The sequence below is a fragment of the Acanthochromis polyacanthus genome, chromosome 16, assembly GCF_021347895.1.
Source record: "Acanthochromis polyacanthus isolate Apoly-LR-REF ecotype Palm Island chromosome 16, KAUST_Apoly_ChrSc, whole genome shotgun sequence".
Taxonomy (NCBI): domain Eukaryota; kingdom Metazoa; phylum Chordata; class Actinopteri; family Pomacentridae; genus Acanthochromis; species Acanthochromis polyacanthus.
Window position 1 is genome coordinate 33,603,609 of NC_067128.1, and position 16,107 is coordinate 33,619,715.

General features: G+C 41.6%; 1 protein-coding gene across 1 annotated transcript in view; it reads left to right on the forward strand.

Annotated features, from left to right (window-relative positions):
* rps6kc1 (ribosomal protein S6 kinase polypeptide 1) overlaps window positions 1-16,107 on the forward strand; it is a 35,473-nt gene that overhangs the window by 7,004 nt on the left and 12,362 nt on the right. The window contains exons 8-13 of the mRNA XM_022195004.2: window positions 576-700; window positions 1,956-2,054; window positions 4,891-4,938; window positions 7,125-7,257; window positions 9,669-11,321; window positions 12,737-12,826. Of these exons, the coding sequence (XP_022050696.2) occupies window positions 576-700; window positions 1,956-2,054; window positions 4,891-4,938; window positions 7,125-7,257; window positions 9,669-11,321; window positions 12,737-12,826 (2,148 nt within the window). The remainder of the gene's footprint in view (window positions 1-575; window positions 701-1,955; window positions 2,055-4,890; window positions 4,939-7,124; window positions 7,258-9,668; window positions 11,322-12,736; window positions 12,827-16,107) is intronic.

Below are 16,107 nucleotides of genomic sequence, written 5' to 3' on the forward strand. Positions count from 1 at the left end.
GTTGTCTGCTAACATCAATGTACACCTAAAGATAAATGGAGGAAAACGGTGCATATCAATGAAAGCAAAGTTTGATCCTTCAGTAAACACATCCCAAAATCCACAGAATTCATGCTGGTTTTTCAGAAAGGTGTTGTGAACAGAAACTTGAAGTTGCTTGCTTCTAAATGTTTGGCCTGTAGTGTACGTTTAAAAGCGACGGCTAAATTCTGGTGCAGCAAAACTACAGATGGCACAGTGCAACGGATTTCACAGTTGACTAGTAAATCCATTAAAAATCTTCCATGGCCCACAGGTAGGTCATAACAGCCCGTAATTAAAGGAAACACAAAACCATATTGCTGTGTCGGTGCATTCATTTATAGCACAAAGTTTAGTCTTGTCTTCATCAAGGCCATCTTTCTGCGAGCTGCTGAAGAGTCTGAACAGATTCTGTAGTGTAGAAGGGCTAAACCAAAAATACATCACTTTCGCTTCGCTGCTCATTGGACTGTCACAGTAGTAGTAGTAGGTGTTTTATCAATAAACGGTATGCTAGTACAGAAAGTAAAAGCATCTCACTTTTCCTTTTTCAGGTGAGCCCAGTGCCACGCGACGGGAGGCAGTGAAGAAGAAGACTGCTGAGTATCTGATGCGCGCTGAACAGATCTCCAGTCAGCATCTGAAAAGCAACATGGGTCAAGGCTCAACACAGACAGTGGTGAGTAGGAGGGAAATGTCTTCAACTTCTGAACACAAATCACAGCAAGTATGTGCTCAGAAATGTTCTAATAGTGCTTGACTTGTAGTGACCTCTGAAGAATGGGCTGCAGTTTATTACCTCTGCCAAGGAACATGCTGGATTGTTTGTCTGTCTGTCTGTCTGTCTGTTTGCAACGTTACTCAAAAACGGAGTAACGAATTTGCATGAAATTTTCAGGGAAGGTCAGAAATGACAAAAGGACTAAGTGACTAGATTTTGGCAGTGATGCGGCGTATTGACTTGTTTCTGTAAATAAGTTCCATTTTCATTGATTTGTCTGTCAGGTTTTGGTGCTTCTAATATTTGAGTTGCTGGGTTGCTCCTCTTCTTCTCAAAATTGTTCAGAATTTATTTTGATATTGTCTAAAGTAACACCAAATTGTGCACAAATGACTGAAAATTGTGCCAAATAGCTTGAAAACTCTCCAAAATAACTTGAAATGAGTCTAAAATGACAATTTTTGAGCCATTATGAACAGTTTGACTAATTTGGGGCTTTTTTTTTTTTCATTTTGGACAATTTTTATTCCTGTTTTGATTCTCTGTCGATTGGCTGGTGAGGGATGTTTTGCCGTGCTGAATGTGTCTTCCGGCAACTTGCTCTTCTGTTCACTGCTTTGAGCTGAGCTGCATTTGTTTTATTGATCCAGTTTTTATCCAGATTTGTTAAAGATTTCTGTATCATTGCGAGATAGCTGCATGGTGCCAGTGTAACCATGACAACAAGTGAACACTACATCAGCTGCCTGATGATGATCACATGATTGCAATCCTTCTACAAATCCACCACTGCGGACTTATCGGTCGGAAATCATACAAGGAACAACTGATTAAATTGTGGGGGTGGTTCTGAGTCCCATCAATTCTCACCACCTGCTACATATTTAGGTCACGTGATGCTATATCTGTACATAACGTAAACATGCATAACACACGCCTGTGCTCAGCGCAATGTCATTTTGTTTGTGGGTACATATTTATTAAATGGTCACATTCTATGTTGCTGTGATTTCTGATAACTTATAAACAAATGCTGCTTTTCTGACAATGCCATATAGAGGAATGAACAGCCCTGGCAGAGTGCTGTGCTCTGAGTGCTTTTCCTGTCTGTTTATGTGTCTGTTTTTGACTATTTTTCACATGCAACATGGGCCAAATGTTGAAAAGTAATATATATAGCTGCAAAACACTGAAATGTTTCTGTCTTTTTAAGGCCTTCGGGGCTCAGTGCTGCGCTTCCACTAGCAGAGGAGGGCAGCAGAGTCCGTCTGAGGAGCTGAGAGCTTACAGGGTGTTAGGAGTCATAGATAAGGTAAGTTTACTGTGTACTAGTCTTGCAAACCAAATTTTGCAAATAAGCTTTGACGTCGTTTCCTCCATAAACCAAATCATCAGTTAATATTTTTACTGACAAGTAAAATAGAACAGCTTTATTGTCACCATGCATGGGGGCATGACGAAAATATGAGTAGCTGCCACTAGACGATGCAGTGATAACAAGCTATGAGAAATAAAATTACAGCAATAAATAGTCAGTGTACATACAAAACAAGACTATATTCAAAATTACAACATATGCAGAAGAGGCAAGAATCAAGTGGGATAAAGACCAATATAGTAGAGTAACTATGGGCAGGAGATTGCACATAAGCAGCATTTGAACCATTAAAGTGACACTAAGTTATTGTTTTGAGTTCAGGAGTCTGATGGAGCATGGGAAAAAGCTGTTTCTCAGTCTGTTTGTGCTGCATTTTAAATATGAGTGTGACCCTGTCAAGTACAAATATAGGCCTAAGTTAACACGTGTTATGTGATTTAATGTCAGAATTCCCTCAACATAATTACATTCCCATCGAGGAAACACTCCTTTACTAAATCATAACCCTGTCCCAGGGTATGGATGATATCCATCTTCAGATTTCTCCTCCTTGTGTCCTTCTTCGACCATCTCTCTGTTTTTTCTATTTTTTCTGAGGCAATAAAACGTAATAGATTTACTGGATGTATGGTGAGGGCTGAGTGTGTGTATGTTTAGCGTCAGTTATGACTACCACAAGGTCAGTTTGGGTTGCTGGTCCTCTCAACCAGCTGCCTGCGAAGCAACTTCACCACTCAGGCATGAAATGACTTGGCAAGCAGCTCAGAGAGTGACACACAGCGTTGGATCAATGATGCTCATCCTAACACACATACACACACCAACACACACACAAAACCCTAAGGAAAATGTTGACACAATACCAACATGTGTTACCCCATAGAGGTGCTTGAAAAACACACAGCATGTCAGAAACCATTCAGGCAAAAGAAGGAAAAAAACCATAAGCAGGAACAAAGTTGTCCAGCAAACGACCCGGCTTTTCCACTACTCTTTCTCCTCCTTCCTCCTTTCACTTTAAATGGGGACAGAGGGGACAGATGGAGAGAGCTCCTCACCCTGCTGCCCCCGCCTCCCCTCCACCTCCCCCTTCCCTGATGTTTGTTTCTTAATTATATTAGCGCCCTGGCTAGCACCGCCACTCTGTTTACTCACAGCTCCATTCATATCCATTTAGCCTGCACCTGTTTGGTCCCAGTCAGGGTCACATGGAGAGAGCGCACCCCGCAAAAACATACGCGGCGCACACAAACACACAAATACGCAAACACACGGACACACACATATGCTCAAGTTCCCCCAGAGAGAGCAGAAGAGCAATGGAGATGTCAGAGAGAGAAGAGCAGGGCTGGAGAAGGGAAGGGAATGAAGACGTTAGGAAGAAACAGAGGGAGAAAGTAGAGGAAAGTGAAGTGAGAAATGGTAGGAGCTTCTTTGTTTTGTTCTTGTTGATGAAGTTTAGATACATTTAGGCAATTTAGAGATGGTATTCTTTACTGTTAGTCTTTCTTTGGGGATGCATTGCAAAGCTCTGTGGTGAGATATTTTTTTAAGGAGCACGTGAGAAACTTATGTATCTTCCATGTAAACAGAAAGGTGAAGGCCAGCTGTTTCAGTAAGTGATTGACTAATATGTCAAAAGTAAAATAAGTCAAAATCTCTTACCCCAGCCTCTGAAATTTTGAGATTTTCTGCTTTCTTTGCCCCTTTATGAAAGTAAATTGAATATTTTTGGCTCGTAGGCGAAACACGACATTAGAGGATGCAATGATTGGCTTTGAGAAACAATATTTTGCACCATTTTGGGCATTTTATTGACCAAATAACTAATTGATTGATAGCTAAAATAACTTTTCGATTGGGCTAGTGATTATATTTGGTAACTTCTGCACACATTAACTGTGATGTTGCTCCGGCCTCTCAGTGAGGTTGAGAAGCGTGTGGTTTTCACCCAGCTAATCAACTAAAATCACTCCACGTTGCAGCACACTATATTGTGGCATTTCACCAATCAGCAGAGGCCTGGCGTGTATCAAACTTTCTCTTTTCTCCGAAGCTGGAAAAAGACAGACTTGCAGCTTAGACCTCTTCTGTATTTGCGGTTGAAACGTCAAAACTAAGCATGGTTAGTTAAAAAAATTTAAACATTTTACGGTTGAATACTTGTGCTAAGTGATGATATATACATTTCTTGGAATGTTTCTTTACTACCAACGTACAAGTAACATATATGGTAATTTTATTGACCTTGAATCTCAACATGAAAATTAAAATTTTTGAAAAATGTCACAAAAGTAAACAAGTCTTATGTCCTCCAGTAACACTGTAAGGTTGAAATCTTGACTTTCAAAGTATTTCAGTGCCCTTTAAAGGGCTAATTAAACATTTTTTAAAAAGTTGCAGCTCTATTAAGAATTTTAATGACGATATCTGTTGATAGTTAATTTGTTTGATGTTTTTTTCTCTACAAATCCATGAAAAGTCCAAATATATTGCTCCATCCGTTTGGTTTTTACCCTATGGAGATCTATAGATTCCTTTAGCCTGTGTTACGTTGCATTGCTGGAACTTGGTTTGGTCGACGCAGCAGGATCCAACATGTTAGTGCCAATTTTTCTGGTATAATTTAGGGACCTACATTTATCTTGCGGTGACCCTCGTGTGTGCCCTGACCCAGTCGTTGAAAAACATTGCTGCGGAGGACGTAAGCACTACATCATCTTAGACTGTCTGTTCATACCCGGCAATTAATGGCACTCTTCCATCACAGGTTCTTCTGGTCATGGACAAGAGAACACAGGAGACGTTCATCCTGAAAGTAAGTGTAACGTGCATGTGTGAGTGCGGTTTTTTTTTTGCCCTGCATCCTCGTCGTCCTGACTGTAAGTGTGAAGTGTGCCAGAAGCCCCAGTGTGTGACCGGTGTAATTGATTCTAATGGGCCTGTCCCTGTCAGCTCCTCTGCTCTCAGGTGTGAGACGTGTGCCAGATGCCAACGCACAGCGAAGCCACAAATGAATACACACACACATATGCGCGCGCACACATGCATGCATGCCGACACGCAACGCACCCAATGTGAACTTTAGCGCTGATAGATTTGTGTGGCGCTTTTGTGTGCTGTATGTAGCTTGATGAATCCGGTGACTTTGGGTTGCCACGGGGCATAGCTGGCACTTCGTTAATGGAAGGTTTCTCCTTTGCCACACTACTTTACTCAGTTTTGTTGCACCTTACTACTAAACGTAGGGGAGGGCAGTAATTCCAGAAAATGCCGGTAATGAGTTCAAATTAACCACATGCTCATAAAAACTAATTTTTTCACCTTCATTTCGTATTTAGAGTTGGCCTCTCTTGGCATGTATGTAAAAAACACAGACATGTGCATTTTAATTAAAACACTGAGAGTTTATGTTGGCCATTATGTGGCCAAACTGACAAGCAGTTACTCATTTGACTGGTGAATGTCTGTAAGATTTTAAGGAAAACATGCCACTTGACAGACCGTGAACAACAGCAAATTATCATATGACCACTCACAAAAACCAGAATTCTCCATGCATTATAGAGACTGAAGAAGTCGTCCAGTGTGGATGCTGTCTCTCGAAAGACTTGTGTAAGAAAGATATCTCAAGTGATGTCTGTAAAATGAGCCCAGTGGTCAAGATCATGGACGATATCACTGCAGACTGGAATAAACACCAGCAGGATCTTAGAGCTGCTGGGCTTAGCAAGAAGGAGGCTAATCTGCTGCACGCTGACAGCAGAAAACTCAGTATTTTTTATAGACTGAAGGCCCAAGGTGGACCATTCACAGCAGCTGTTGATGAGTATCTGCAAAATACAGCAGATGACCTAAAGACCAAGACTGAGAGAATGAGAGATGAAGTGATGTATGCCAGAGTTACCTCAGTATCACTACCCAGAATGAGCCATGTCTTCAGGATGTTCAGTACTGAAAGCAGAAGAGGCTTCCTCCTGGACTGTTTGGTGACAACTTTAAGGTTCTATTAGGCAGGACCAAGGACAGGTCGACAGTGACATTTTTGCCTAAATAACACACTGAGAGTTTATCATCAAAATCATGTGGGCCGTTATGTGGCCAGACTGACTGGTGAATGTCTGTAAGATTTGAAGAAAAACTTGCCACTTGATGAACCATAAACAATAATAAGTTACCATATGACCACTCACAAAACCCATGATTCTCCATGAGTGATATTGATGCATTATTGTAAATCAAAAGCGGCTGTTTTACCAGCATTTTCTAAACATTTTGTAAATGCCAAAAACAAGCTACTATATTTTTTTATCCAGACAGATCACACCATGTCGTACTAGCTTTGCAACATGATTGGCATTCACAGACAAAAGTAAGTAGTAGCTTAGGGTATACAACCTCAAATCTGTACTCTTTATTAGTTTTTTTGTCAAAAGGTGAATTGAAGTACTTCATTTCATTCATTCTTGGACGCCCTATTTTCAAGTAATTTGAATACCATGGAGAGGTGATGTCTATGACACTGTTATTTCAGAAGTTTTCCTCTGGTTGAAAAGTTTTTTTCTATTAGACAGGACCAAGGACAGGTCTACAGGGACACTGACAGACTTTTCTTTGACCATGGAGCAACTCCCCTTACATCAGGTCTTGGCTGAATGAGCATAGCCTTTCAGACATACAAGGATGCATATTGAACATTCTCTGGAAAATTAGCGATTTTGAGCATAATTGTGGTATTTCATAAAATGCCAGTGGCTGCAAGAAGCTAAATCACACAGAAAAATAAGGCTAGGATGTCTTCTTGTCCTACAGATTCCTAAAGATTGATTTACACTCATTACCGTGTGTGTTTTTTTTTATAAACATTTATAGCCTCCCCCGACTAAATGCCCATCTTCCTCCTCCTCCTCCTTTAATTTCCCTCGTCTCCCCTTGTTCTTAAATGAATGTTATTTACTCCCAGGCTTGCTGACCTCCTCCTTTTCTTCTCTCTTCTTATTTCAGGGTCTGAGGAAGAGCAGTGACTGCGGGCGGACTAAGAGGACCATCATGCCTCACTCCGTGCCCCACATGGTGCAGCTGAGAAAGTTCATCGTCTCCGAAGATGCCGTTTTCCTTCTGCTGCAGTACGCTGAAGGTAAGAGACTCATTTCCCGCTCACCGGCTTCATCTTCCCTCTTTTGTCTTCTTTACCTCCGCCTGTCTTTTCCCCTCCTTCCCCTGATCCCTTTTTTCCTCCCACCCATCCCTGTGCCCTTGTTCCAGACAGATGTTTGATAGAGATGGGTGTGTGTCACAGGTCATTATTCTGAATACCAGGTGGCGCCATGCTTCATTAGCTATGCCAACACCTGGGCCTCCTTACATCCCACTCACTCTAGGATGTGTGTGCAGACCGTGTGTGTGGGTGAGTGCGTACAATGAAATGCAGCCATATTTTTTAATGCCCTGTAACCTATTCAATCTGGTGTACTCCATAACCACCCTGCGCTAATATTAGTGGACAGTATTGAATATCATATGGGGCTGTTCAACATGATCTAATAAAGCTAATCAAATGCCAGTTCAATCAAAAACAGTTTTGCTGCCGTTACGTTCCCAGTTCTGTGATTCAGGAATTTCAGGATTACTCCTCATGCTCTTGCAGTGCGCAGTTCTTTTAACATAGAAACAACTGATGGGTTGATTAAGGAACGACAAGCAGACGGAGGGAAGCAGTGACCTGAGTGACTTTGGACAAAACAACATGTGGATGGTTTTACTTTCTAAGCCATCGACCTGCCCCGCTATCATTATCATCACTGTGAACTCCCTATTCATTCTCATCACACACAACAGATGCTGGCTTCCAATTGCTCACGCTACAGCTCCGTGTGTTTCTCTATGTCTGTGTGCATGTGTGTGTATCCAAGTTTTTTATTTTTGGAAGTAACATTTTCATATACAGAAAAGTGAGATGCATGTCTGCAAGATATTGACAAGTGTTTTCTGGGCAAAGTGAGTAACGATAGAGACCCCCAGACTGTCATGTGGCCGCAAAGACGATATTTGGTGGTACTTTAACAAGATTTAACAAAAAAGCACTCAGTCACCAAGGCTGCTCAGTCGTTGTATGATAGTTTTGACGGATGAAATCTTTCAAAAATTCGTGGTCCGAGGTGGTGGCTTTTTAGTTGGATCGTAATCATGTGATTGTCAGCAGGCAGCTGATGTAGTGTTCACTTGTTGTCATGGTTACAGTGATGCTGTGCCGCTTTCTCACAATGATACAGAAATCCTTAACAAATCTATGGATGCAGACTATAAGCCAAAATCTAATCACTTGGTCCTTGTGTCATTTCTGACCTTCCCAGAAAATTTCATCCAAATCCGTTGGTCTGTTTTAGAATAAAGTTGCTAAGAGACAGACAGACAAATCGACACTGATCATCACAACTCCGCTAAGTTCTTTGGCAGATAATAATCAGATATTATCTTTGAACAATAAGCTCTTTTTTGAAAAAAAAAGGATGTCCACATGCAGTATATCCCTCAGAACACAATCAATACACCGTTGTGTAACAAAGTGTAAATCGCTTTTATTTCCAGCCTCAACACTGTTCAACGTTTTCATTGCCATTGTTTGCATATATACCTGTTTCAACTTCTGAACATGGATATGGAAGAATAAAAATTTGCAAAAAAACATGCAACATTTGGCAGACAGCTTGATAACTTTTCTAATAAGTCAGTGGTGTTCCATTTAGTACTAAAAACATACACACTACCGTTCAAAAGTTTGGGGTCACTCAATCTCATGTTTTCCATGAAAACTCACACTTTTATCCATGTGCTAACATAACTGCAAATGTTGGAAATGGAACTGGAAATGTTCCTCTGTACCCCTATGGAGATATTCCATTAAAAATCAGCCGTTTCCAGCTAGAACAGTCATTTACCACATTAGCAATGTCTAGACTGGATTTATCATTCATTTAATGTCATCTTCATTGAAAAAAAACTGCTTTTCTTTCAAAAATAAGGACATTCCTTATTTTAATATAGCAAATATCCAATTAAGCTATTCTGATTTACATATTTGTCTGTTTATGTGTCAAACAATGGAACAAGCATGAAATAGTGACTGAAATGCAGCCTATTAACGCAACATGATAACCAGCATTCACCTCACAGAAACGTCCAATTCCGCACACTGATTTTATACCCAAACCGTTGTTTGGCAAATTCGGCATACAATGAGTGAAATACAACGGTTGTGTCGTGAATTCACTAATATTTCCATGTCAAATGACCAAAAGACGGTGCTATCAATCACAAATTCAGAGAATCTTCTTCTCGGAGGCGGTGTGGACAGCAGCAGCTACAGACACTGAAACACTCTGAGCCAAAATATGAGTTTATACACTAGTAAGGAAATAAAACATCTTTGCTGTATTTTGAGCTACAACAAATGAAAGACATTCAGAGGACATGTGAGACTTTCATTTATTTACTGACAAGCTGCACAATGTTCAACCTTTTAATTCTTTGTTGTCGTTTAATCTTCAGGTGGGAAGCTGTGGTCTCACGTTGGAAAGTACATGCGTAATTCCAGTCCAGACGAGAGCTTCGACATTCCTTTCATCCAGAAGAGCCACACCACGGCCGTGCACTCTCCACAGCACATGATGCCACACTTGGATCCAGATTCAGCCAGTTGTGATTCAGGGCCTGTTGCTGGTTCAGATTCTGCATCTGAGCTGCAGAAGGAAGAAGAGAATCCCACCGTGTCTCCTCTGAAGAAGCTTCTCCCTCCCAGGCTGGTCGAACAAACGGGGGCCCAGTCCGACTCTGGAGCCACCTCTGAAGAAGAGTGCACCAACAGTTACTTGACCCTTTGCAATGAGTACGAACAAGAGAAAGTGGAACCGGATGCGCTGGAGGAGGAGGAAGAGAAGAGTGAACAGGAGATGCTGTCATTGGAGGTGCCCAACGCTACGACCACCACGTCCTCGCGAAGTCGCTCTCTTCTGAGCAACGACAGCCTCTCTTCACCCATCAGTTCTCAGGAGCTCGGCTTCTTCAGCGAGTTGTCTGACAAAAGCGGCTACACCCACGACAATGAACGCGGCGAAGGACAGGATCACGGTGAAGTCTTTAGTCCTGTACGTTCTCCTGCTGTGCCTATGTCGCTGGATCAGTCCAAGCACACACCCATGGAGTTTTTTAGAATTGATAGCAAAGACAGTGCCAGTGAGGTGACCTGCCTCGACTTAGGAGAGCGGGGCTCTTCTAATACGCAGGTTCCCCTCTTTTCTGCGTCTGACCTGGGCTCCGACGTTACCGAGGATCTTCCAGAGCTGGCTCAGGAGGTTAAAGGCCCCAGTTTGGAGTTTTGGGGCTTGGACTGTAGTGATAAAGGCTCCAACGAGTCTGTGCCAGTCATCTCATTTAAAGAAGCAGTAGTTGAGGATGAAGGTCACCCACCAGACCTTTTGGTCAACCTTCCTGTAATGAGCGGGACAGTAGACTCTCTACAGGAGGAATTGGAGACTTCAGGAGTGTGTCTGGGCCTCGAGGTCACTGCGTCTCCTCAGAAGTTTATCCAGCCTGACGTTTTACAGCTTCACAGCCAGCCTGAGGAAGAGGAGGAGCAGCCGCAGGAGCTTTCGTCTTTATGCATAGCCTCTACAGCTTGTGACACAAGTGCTGCATCTACGTCTCCTTTCAACTCACTCTGGGACGACTACAACCTGGCGTTTGGACAAGAGGCCTCTGACAAATTGTTTGATCACCCTGAATGCCAAAATAATGACCTCCCCCTCGATGCAGGCATCCCAGATAGTGATTCCCATAGTGACAAACTAGAGCCCAAAACAAGCGAAAACACAGACTTGGTTCCAAACCCCAGCGGCGACAGCACAGGCTCCATCCCAGCCATAAATGGGGCCGAGGCCAGTGCAGTGGTTGAGAGTTTATTAGGTCTTGATGGTGAATCATCAAGAGTTATTAGTGATACAGGTGGCAGTGAATTTGATAAAGAAGTGTCGCGGCTGTTCGCAGAGCTGGACGAGCTGTCGTTGGCTGCGTCCCAAGCTCGTATCCCGGAGGAGTTCGTACGATGCTGGGCAGTAGAGATGGTGACAGCCCTGGATTCTCTGCACCAAGAAGGCATCATCTGCCGGGACCTAAATCCCAACAACATCCTGCTTGACCACAAAGGTTAGACTTCCATTTTAAATGGCCTTTTTTTTCATAACACAAGAATTTCTGTAAAAATATACATTTCACTGGTTCTCAGTAAGATTGCACACACTGAGGGTTTTTGTTCAGTTGTGTTGGGTTTCCTTCTGTTGTTACATAAAAAGATGATCCTAAAAGTACATCTAACAAATGAAAAAACTGCCCCAATAATGTTTGAATAAATATCCTGCATGAGTTATAATATTCTAGAGCACTATTCATACATATGTCATACAGTTTAGCGAGAGAATGTGAAAATAACAACTGGCTTAGTGCAACACATTACTTACGAGTTAATCCTTAAAAAAACAGAATGGATTCTGATCATTCAGACCTTTGCTAACAGCTGCCTTAGCACATTATTCCTGTTACTTCATGATGGGGACGCCGACACATCTAGATTACTTTTAAAGCAAAAAGAGTGTAATTAAGGACTGTAGATCTTAGCAAGAGATATTTGTACCTATATTACAAGAACTTAAACCCACATATGAAAAAAGTATCAAATCAAAAAAACTGGAAAGTACTAGAAGTAAATCTTCCGATCAGATATCGACTTTGAATACATCTGTGTAGGTTGTCTTTCAGTCCAGGTCATCGTAACCCGAAGAGTTTGTGTAGAAAGCAACTGGACTTCTGCTTTTAGCTCTGAAAGAACCAAAAACCTCTTAGGGTCAACTTTGAAGAAGAAAAAATAAGTTCAGCTCCACTAAACGGAGTCTGAAGACTACAGCAAGCACTAAAAGTTAAAAGGTATTTTATGGATGTCATGTTTTATTATAGTTGTTTTTTTTTTCTTTATTTCCAAAAACCCAGTGACTTGTAAGAAGTTAATATACAGTCCATATTGAATTCTTCTGAGCCTCTATCAGTCCACCGTGATCTCATCTATTTACCAGCATGATTTCTCTTCCTGAAGAGAAAGTGTTGTTTTACTGCGAGGTCACAGATTCTCCCTCAACTTCTTCTCTTGTCGTCCTACAATCATCTCTCTCCACCTCGTTATCAACAAGCGTCTAATTAGCTGAGTGGCTGTTTTCGTCTCCCCGGTGGTAATTATTGTTCTAAAGGGCCCATCAACGGCCTAGTGTGGTGCATCAGTCTGGCTAGCCCAGGCTAATGGCCACAGCTACCTAATGACACCATTAGTTCTAATGATAGCGTTAACGGGTAGCCGCTAAACAGGAGTAATCGCCGGGGCTGTGTGCTTGAAAAGCTCACGAAGGGATGTAGAGAGGCAGAAAGGAACGGAGGAAGGAAGTGCTCTAAAGGTGAGTAAATAGTTTGGAAAGTTGAGTGTCGGAGTGACACTCGACCGCAAGGGTTTGACAGGAGGCAGAGCATTGTGTTGAACTCTGAGCCCAACACTTTCCCTGTTTTTCTTTTCTCCTTAGGTCACGTTCAGCTCACCTACTTCTGTAGCTGGAGTGATGTGGAGGAGTCCTGTGACAAAGAGGCCATCGCCAACATGTACTGTGCACCAGGTGAGACACAAATAAACATGTAATTAACTTTATTCCTCTCTTTTACTCATTCTCTATCGTCTTTATTCTTTAAAAACCCTCTAGGCATTTTTATGCTCCTGTCTCATTTTTACTCACTGTGGGCTCATTTTTAAATGCATTATAAAGTGCTGCACCTCTATGGAAACCATGACCAGAAGTAGAGAGTATAATTAATTTAAGCTACTAAGGCTACAAGTAGAGAAAAATCTGTTAAAATTGTCACAAAAATGTGCAAACGCAACACAAAATTGCAAAATCATCTCAAAAACGGTAAAAATCACCACTAAAAGATGTGAAATCTGTAGAAATTACACAAAAATACATGCAAAAGATGCAAAATCACCACAAAAACATAAATCTGTGCAAATTGCACAAAAATACACACAAAAGATGCAAAATGATCACAAAAATATGCAAAATCAGTCTAAATTACACAATAAGACATGCAAACACACAATGACAACACTCAAAATCTCCCACAAAAAAAACATGCTATCAAGGAAATCATATAAATATGTGCAGCTCTAATCTGTTCTGATTATTTCAGTATAAAGTAACCAGGTTCAAATGATTTAAGATGCCGCAAATACTGTTTTTTCATGCTAATGTATGATTAATTTAAGCTGATAAGGCTACGGTCTGCTAAAATTACCACAAAAATGTGCAAACACAACACAAAGAGTTACAGAATCACCTCAAAAACGGTAAAAATCACCACTTAAAGATGTGAAATCAGTGCAAAAAGATGTCGAATCAGTGTGATTAATACTAGAAAAAGATTGATCCGCGTGCAATAAATTTCACTGCTTTCATTCTTGTTTCCTGTCTGCTCTGTGTGAACATAGCTTGCAGTTCAGCTAAAAACTCTCTGAATTTTCGTTTTGTAGTCGTTGGTTGCAGCTGAGTCACATTTTTGTTTTTATCGTAGAATGAAGTGATTTTGGCGAAATGTCCCAATTTTGGACTTAGATTTTGTACAATTTTCTGACAAAGCAGTGCATCGCAGAGAAGCTCAGAGGAGTATTTCAGTCTTTTACAGATTGCACACCTATAAAACACACTGGGAGGTTTTGGGGGTCAGTGGGTTCGTCACAAGCCTCGTTTTGTTTGACTTTATTTGTCAGTTTTATTTGGAGTAGAGTCTACACATGGCCATAAAACACAATTTTATGTCTGCACATGAAAAACTAGACACTAAAATGTACGGAAACTTAAATACAGGGACGCTAATCCATTCTGTTTTAAATGAAAATGTAGAATGAAGTGATTTTGATGAAATACACTTCGATTTAGATACGATTTCTAAGAAAAGAGGACACCACAGAAGTAGTATTTTGTCAAAAAGAACACCTTTAAAACATGCCAGCAGCCTTATTTTGTCTGACTCTGTCAGGTCGTGCTTTATTGTGGGGTTAATTCCACATTGACATTTTGACCTTTCACGTGGCCTCATAACACTCATTCATAGCTGCACACGAAAGAACTTCACTGTGTTAAAACTACAATCTCATTACAAGCTGCTGTTCCATTCTGTTTTAATGCTTTTAAGCAGTTAAAGGAACCCCTGCATGCAGTTTGATTGTGTTATCTTTCATTTTACATACCTCAGATTTGTCAGCTTACAAAGGATGAATAAGAAAAATCTGTGTTCTTCAGGGGCTGCACAGTGGAGTAGTGGTTAGCACTTTCGCCTTGCAGCAAGAAGATCCCTGGTTCAAATCCCGGCCTGGGCCTGGGATCTTTCTGCATGGAGTTTGCATGTTCTCCCTGTGCATGCGTGGGTTTTCTCCGGGTACTCCGGCTTCCTCCCACAGTCCAAAAACATGCTGAGGTTAATTGGTTACTCTAAATTGTCCGCAGGTGTGAATGTGAGTGTGATTGTGTGTCTGTATATGTAGTCCTGTGACAGACTGGTGACCTGTCCAGGGTGTCCCCTGCCTTCACCCGAGTCAGCTGGGATAGACTCCAGCACCCCCAGTGACCCTAGTGAGGATAAAGCGGTGTATAGAGAATGGATGGAAGTTTTCTTCAGGGTCTGCACAGTGGCTTGGTGATTAGCACTGTTGAATACAGGCACAGGTGGTTATACTTTACTTGCATATATATTTATGTTGCCTCTGTAGTTCAAGTGTGGACCCAAATTATGAGTTGTCTAAGGAGGGGCCTGCGCTTTTTCATGAACTGGAGGACATGATAGAATTTATATCATGTGTGGACTGTAGGATCCTGGCAGACATAGAAAGTCTAAAGCCTTTTAATGTTACACTTTGCATATCTGCATGACTTAAAATTGGAGATCTCCTCAAATCTGTGATAGTCTACATGCACCCAGAAGTTGTGGCCATGCAGTGACTGCTACTTACATGCAGATTAGACCGACTGCCCAAGTGGACTCACCACAGCACCCCAGTGGTAATCAAGTCTTTATACTTTGTGTATGTATGAAACAAACCCCAAAGAAAGTAGCATAATATTTAATAGCAATGATAGCCACAGCAGGGCTCCACAGTGGCTTGGTGGTTAGCACTGTTGCCTTGCAGCTAGAAGATCCCCTGTTCACGGCCTGGGATCTTTCTGCATGGAGTTTGCATATTCTCCCTGTGCATGTGTGGCTTTTCTCCAGGAGTCGTTGGCGTGTTCTCTTAGTTTTGCCTCTGACCACAGGATGCTTCCCTGTGGCTCCACACACACACACACACATGAAAAACGCATGCACCTCAGTTCTTTGTATGTGGGGAGTCACATAGACACTCGGGTGCTTCACTTAAGTAAAATTAAGAGTGGAGCCATGTCAAAATACTCTTTAAAGTCAAAGTTCTTCGCTTGAAAAAGCACAGAAGTAGCAACAAAATGCGCTGATCAGCCACAACATTAAAACCACTAACAGGTGAAGTGAATCATAACGATCATATTGGTCATTTGTGGTGTTGTGCTCAAAAAACGTGGATTTTGGCATGTTGATGAGCCTTAGACACCAAAATAAACATTGTCCCTTAATGGAAATGGAAATCCTAAATGTGACTGCAGGAAAATGCACCCCAACACATCGCAAAAACATCAGTCAAGAACATCTTGAGGAACATGAAGATCATCTAAGATGTTGATTTGACCGAGACCTGACTGCACAGTGGAGTAGTGGTTAACACTGTTGCCTTGCAGCTAGAATATCCCTAGTTCATGTCCTGGCCTGGGCTCTTTCTGCATGGAGTTTGCATGTTCTCCATGTGCATGCGTGGGTTTTCTCCGACTTGTGAAAATGA